Source organism: Argentina silus (genome assembly GCF_951799395.1).
Source record: "Argentina silus genome assembly, chromosome: 15".
Taxonomy (NCBI): domain Eukaryota; kingdom Metazoa; phylum Chordata; class Actinopteri; order Argentiniformes; family Argentinidae; genus Argentina; species Argentina silus.
In genome coordinates this window covers 4,787,075-4,793,826 of record NC_139669.1, presented here as the reverse complement: position 1 = coordinate 4,793,826, position 6,752 = coordinate 4,787,075, and the positions used below count along the sequence as shown (strand labels likewise).

The 6,752-nt window shown below is 43.9% G+C and overlaps 1 protein-coding gene across 6 annotated transcripts in view; it reads left to right on the top strand.

Annotated features, from left to right (window-relative positions):
* Positions 1–329: 329 nt before the first annotated feature.
* The window catches only part of pcdh19 (protocadherin 19), a gene marked incomplete at its 5' end in the record, with an annotated part of 55,376 nt that continues 48,953 nt past the window's right edge, over positions 330–6,752 (top strand). For 3 of the 6 annotated variants that reach the window (XM_083686289.1, XM_083686288.1, XM_083686287.1), the window contains 2 exons: positions 362–2,476; positions 5,228–5,573. In XM_083686289.1, coding sequence (XP_083542415.1) covers positions 450–2,476; positions 5,228–5,573 — 2,373 coding nt within the window. Of the gene's footprint in view, positions 2,477–5,227; positions 5,574–6,752 lie in introns of all 6 variants that reach the window. The other 3 variants (XM_083686291.1, XM_083686290.1, XM_083686286.1) reach the window with 2 other exon arrangements.

Below are 6,752 nucleotides of genomic sequence, written 5' to 3'. Positions count from 1 at the left end.
GCGCAGATTTACATGGGTAAATCAGTGTTCTGAGACCATTCAGAATGTTTTCTCAGCTCTGTTCTCCCCAAAATCTCACTCGTTGCAGCAGACTGAAGGATGTCGTTTATCTGAGAAGAGTACAATGAAGTAGACAGACTTAAGACTTGCATATTGATAATATAGATACATGTTAATCAGATGCGAGCTATTCCTGACATCGAAATCTATTCCCTGGGCAACTTTTCGATGAGATAAGCAAACTGGAGCATTTTGTCCGTTAGTCCTAACATGTATGCGCGTGATCATACAAGGTCCTAATTAAAGAGGAGGAAAAATCAACAGGTATAATGCATTCCAAGGAGATGGATTTTATACTATATGTTCTCTTGGTCCTTTTATGCTGGACTGGGGCTGATGCTGTTATCAATTTGAAATACTCGATAAACGAGGAGCAGAAGCCAGGGACAATGATTGGAAACGTGACAAAGGACGCACAATTGCAAGGATTTGAGATTGCACCCCAGCCGCCGCGCTTGCGGGTCATCTCCAATTCGGAGCCGCGGTGGGTAGAACTCAGCCCAGCTGGAATCCTTACGACCCAACAAAAAATTGACAGGGATGTAGTTTGTCGACAGAACCCGAAGTGTACTATCTCTTTGGAAGTGATGTCGAATTCTATGGAGATCTGTGTCATCAAAGTTGAAATTATGGATTTGAATGACAATGCACCCAGATTCCCCACTAGCCACATTGACATTGAAATTTCAGAGAATGCCTCTCCTGGTACCAGGTTTCCCCTAGAGGGGGCAAGCGATCCGGACTCGGGGATCTTCGGTGTGCAATCATATTCGATCACTCCGAATGAGCTTTTCGGGTTGGAGATAAAGACTAGAGGGGATGGGTCCAAGATTGCTGAGCTCGTAGTGCAAAAATCGTTAGACAGGGAGACCCAGTCGCACTACTCATATGAAATCAGCGCGGAAGACGGAGGAGACCCCCCAAAGATTGGCGCGGTCCAGCTTAATATTAAAGTAATAGATTCAAATGATAATAACCCCGTTTTCGATGAGTCAGTGTACACAGTGAACGTTATGGAGAATTCTCCCGTTAATACACTGGTAATTGACTTGAATGCAACGGATCCTGACGAGGGCACCAATGGCGAGATTGTGTACTCGTTCAACAGTTACGTTACCGACAAAACGAGAGATGCGTTCAAAATTGACCCCAGAACCGGTGTCATCACTGTCAATGGTGTTTTGGATTATGAAGCGATGCACATATATGAGATTGACATTCAAGCCAAAGATTTAGGTCCCAATTCTATACCAGCTCATTGCAAAGTGACGGTAAATGTAATGGATTCGAATGATAACGCACCTATCATTAGTTTATTGTCGGTGAACACAGAAATGGTTGATGTCAGTGAAAACGCACCACGTGGATACGTCATAGCCTTAGTGAGGGTTTCAGATAAAGATTCAGGTGCAAACGGCAAAGTGCAATGTCGACTGCAAGGTAATGTACCTTTCAGGCTTCAGGAATATGAGAGTTTCTCAACCATACTTGTTGATGGCAGGCTGGACAGAGAACAGAGGGACACGTACAACCTGACCATCCAAGCCGAGGACAGTGGCATCCCCCCCTTACGCGCCACTAAATCGTTTGTAGTCAAAGTAACCGACGAAAATGACAACCCTCCCCACTTCCTGAAACCCCATTACCAAGAGATGGTCCTAGAGAATAACTTGCCTGGTTCATGTTTGCTGGCAGTGTCAGCCGTGGACCCCGATTTGGGCATGAATGGCACCGTTTCATACACCATAGTTCCCAGTGAGATTAAACACATGGACGTGAATACATATGTCAGCATCAATCCATCAGGCCGCATTTATTCAATGAGATCCTTCGACCACGAGTACACGAGGACTTTTGATTTCAAAGTTTTGGCCAGAGACAATGGAAATCCCTCCTTATCCAGTAACGCCACGGTGCGAATTGTCGTCCTGGATGTCAATGACAATACACCTGTTATGACAACTCCACCTCTTGTAAATGGCACAGCTGAGGTTTCAATTCCAAGAAATGCTGGTGTGGGTTATATGGTGACCCAAGTGAAAGCCGACGACTACGATGAGGGGGAGAATGGAAGACTGACCTATACCATCTCAGAGGGAGACAGGTTTTACTTTGAAATAGATCAGGTGAATGGTGAAGTTCGGTCCACGAGGATGTTCGGGGAGAACGCAAAATCGACCTACGAGATCACGGTGGTGGCACGCGACCACGGGAAACCGTCGTTATCCGCCTCAGCCTATATTGTGGTCTACCTCTCACCGGACCTGAACGCACAGGAGTCTATCGGACCCGTAAACCTGTCCCTCATCTTCATCATTGCCTTGGGTTCTATTGCTGCTATCCTCTTTGTCACAATGATTTTTGTTGCAGTCAAGTGCAAAAGGGATAACAAGGAGATCCGAACGTACAACTGCAGGTACTGAGAACATCTAATAAGTATTTTACAGTGTTTAAATCATTGCTATATTATGTATTTGTCTTCCATTATAGCCTTCATATTTGCCATTGGTGCGCGTAACTGTAGTGTGTGTCAATGTGAGTGTGTTGTGCGTGTGCGCGCGCCTGCGCTCGGGTGTGTGTGTTCAGGCTGATAGTGAGTGCACGTAGCTATGTATTTCCATTGCATGTGGAAGGGCCTGAATGTATAAAGCGGTACTAAGGACTGCAGGTGCCCAGACATTAGAAGCAAGAATGGCCACGGCCTCTAGTTTATTGTATTCCCCACCCCTCTCTACTCCAAATAACTGGCCTTTTTGATACCATTATAGAGGGCGGGTTTGGATTAAGAACGATTCGGTCCCTTTTCAATTCAGTGGCATTATATGATGTAGTGACGTTGGCGTCAAACTCAAAATGTATAGTGGAATTTTAACTGTCAAACCATCGTTTATTGATTTATATATACATTTAATCTCTGGATGGTAACCAATTGGCTCATAAATATGCGAGTTGAATTGTCAGGTTTAATTTATGGGTGTGTCACAAAGTTAGGCCTAATCCTATGCGTCCTTATCAATCATAAACGTACATATTTCACCACACACAATGGGCCACCCTCCCCTTGTCAGCTTTGATTTCGATCATGAATTGATGTTAAAAGAAAATAACTATGTTCTACTCCCGCTGTGTTATGACCTTAATAAACTACAAGTAATCTCATTCGAGATAAATTATATTAATCACAGGATTTGTCTATTTACTATAGGTTCAAGTGGATGTTTGGATAAGTATCACAAAATGGTGATCATGATAATATGCTCTACTCTTAATAACAACAACAACAACAACAACAACAACAATAATAATAATAATAATAATAATAATAACAAAAACAACTACAAAGAATTATCGTAATACAATGTAAATAAATGTTCCACAAACTACTACAAATGTATGCATCAATAATGACTATATGCCCTAAAACATATAAATAACATACTTTTCTTGATCTATCAGTTTTCTTCATCAATCTGTAACATCAGCTCCCACTTTGATTTCCCTGTGCTACATTACCACTCCGAATTTCCATATAGATTGCATTTGTGAATTTAACCTGAAGCCATTATAATATTTTACTCTAAACATAATTTTTGTTGATGTGAAGACAAAGGTCATTTCAAAAGAGTGGACCTCCATCGGCATTCAGAAACATAGATAATGGTAAATATTTCTCATTAGATATTGCACTAATCACATATCCTGCTCTAATCAATATAATCAAACAATAATTAATAATAATTAGAAATCAAAAGTAGTCATGGATTTGCAGTATTATTTGATGGTTGAAGAGTCAATGTATCATGATTCCACATGGGAATAGAAAAACAAAAAACCCTTAGTTTTAGTTGAGAACTTGATTTTTGCAAATGATACTTGAAATGAGAAATGCAATTTAACCAAGACGTATATAGTCACACATTACATTAAGATGCCCCTATACCTGTGTACCTGCCAATCAAACAGCCAACTAAATAAAATAATAGTTTCCAAACACCATCCAATATACCCCTTTAAAGACCCAATCATTCCTCATGAAAATGCTTTCCTTGCTGGTTACTTTAATCAGTACTTCTGTGCTGCGCTGCTGAGTAACCACCACCTCAAATCTGACCAGTGCTTATGTACGCAATTATTGTTCGTTCTTTGTGAGTCTGAAATTTTCTCCTGTCATTTTTTTTTTTTTTTTTTTTTACTTGGGCCCAGAGTAAAGAGAAGTGATGCAGAGTGATGCACTCTGTTTTTGACCTTGGCTTTCTCCTCCTCTACATCGAGAGAATTTATTTTCGATGCCTTGAAAAGTCCAGTGCTGATCATAATAATGTTCTTTGAAAGTCTAAAGTGAAGTAGGGACAGGCAGACAGAGACAGCATCCTAATGCAAAGGAGAGTGTAGTTTGATAAGGTTGGATCCTGGCTGGACATATTAGCACATGCAAAACAATGTTGTATGCATGTACTGTAGAAGCAGGAGTAAATATGATGTGCTCCTATATAGGCTAAATATAGGCTATTCCAGAGTTGGAGGCCATCTACATGCTTGACACGTTTTAAACTCTGCGGAATAGGCCCGGGTCAGAGGGGATTCGTGGCATGAGAGCACAAGCTGCTTAAAATACAGCTTCCCCTTGTAAATTTGCAACCTGGATGAAGAGTGGAAATTTTCCAGCCCAAGCATTCTTCGAAAAAAGAATCTCAGGGTTTCTCATTTGAGCTGATTAGAATCAAAATGCCCTGCTTAAGTTAGGAGACCTGCTCAAATGAATTAGAATCTATAGTTCTCCTGCACTCCATATTGCCAGTGGGGGCAACGCTTGGTAATGAAAGAAAAAGGGAATTACAGTGGGCTTGTGCTTTGAATATGATTGCATATTCCGGTGGTGCTCTTCAGTATCGTTTGTTCCCATGTGTGCTTCTGTGGTTTGGCATGTTTCCATTGTGTGTGCTTGTTTGTGACATCGATTGCCGAGCATGCAAATGCAAACAAATGAGGGATGACGGCTCCATTTGTGGTCGTGAGCGGGGGTCACTTGAGCGTGGCTTCCTCTCTCGGACGCCACCAATGAGGCCTGAGCCTGGCTGGCACCCCGGTCAGCGCCCTGGCATGGCAGGCCTTGGCTGAGCTGGGGGCAGAGGGGAAGGCGGAACACTGCTTTATTGAGTCTGTTCAGTTTCTTCTACTTGCGCAGGGTGGCGGAGTACTCCTACGGCAGCCAGAAGAAGTCCAGCAAGAAGAAGAAGCTAAGCAAGAACGACATCCGTCTGGTGCCGCGCGACGTGGAGGAGACGGACAAGATGAACGTGGTGAGTTGCTCGTCTCTCACCTCTTCGCTCAACTACTTCGACTACCACCAGCAGAGCCTGCCCCTGGGCTGCAGGCGCTCCGAGAGCACCTTCCTCAACGTGGAGAACCAGAACTCACGCAATGCCGCCCCCAACCACGGCTATCAGCACCCCTTCAACGGGCAGGGCCCCCAGCAGCCTGACCTCATCATCAACGGCATGCCGCTGCCAGAGGTGAGACCCGCTCCGCTCTGCTCTGTCCTACAGCCTGTGCTGCCAGTGCCTTGGGAGAGGGGGGACAAGGGGGACAGGGGGGACAAGGGGGACAGTGAATGAGGGACAGGAAACGGGGGAAGGCAAAGTTAAGGTCGGTCAGCTCTCACTATTTAATGTCATGCGTGGGTGTCGAGGTTCAGCGACTCAATTCAAAGGGAGGTAATTCATAGTCACGTTGGCTGTACAGGCTCGGAGCCGTGTCACGGGAACACAACCGTAGTCCCAGTTACAAGGTCATCAAAGCATTGCGATGGTTATAACGTATATGGTTATAACGTTTTTTTAGATACTTTATTTGTGAAATCACACATTTGAGATAAGATAGTACTTTATAAATTTGATTGCACCAGCCAATACATGCACCAATGCATACAGAATGAAAACAAAGGACACACAGACACTAAAAACAGCACACCATCGATGCATACACCCTTTCAACAGTGACCCCATTGATAACAGCAGGAGATGTGGTTTTCCTCTTCTTCCTGAAGTCGATCACCAGCTCTTTAGTCTCAGACGACACATACAGTTCCAGGTTAGTTTGTGGTTCAGTTCCAGGTAGTTTTCGATTCAGTTCCAGGTAGTTTTAATTTCCTCTTTGCTCAAACCAAGGTGCCATGTGTGACCGTTTGAGAGGAATACATCAAGGGGACCTGGACACAGGGACTGACCTGTGTCTGAGAGAGCTGTGCCAAGCAGAATTTGGAGGCCTGACAAAATGGATTATTTGGCTCCCCTTACCTCACTTGTTTTCTGTGTGCTGAGCTATTGCAGGAGAACAGGAGCTTGAACACCTGCCAGATGCTTTGACCTAGCTAATCAGCCCCACCACATGTCATTTCAGGTGCTAGTAGAAAGAATAATCATTGCTTAAGTACTCTAACTGCGAGCAGGCCAACCCACTCGCCAGTGTTCATCAGAGGCCAAAGCAGCTCTTTGCTGTACAGCCAACCACAGTGAGCCACCATGCATACATGTATTGTATTGGCATGCAATGCATGGCTGAAGACAGCAAAGGTCTCACTTGAGCAGCTATTCAAACTGACAACGTGTCCACCGACCAGCTGATCTTAAGTTTATAGATTTTTGGCTCTATGAACTGGTCTATTGGATTCCTTGGTCAACCCCTCTCCTGCC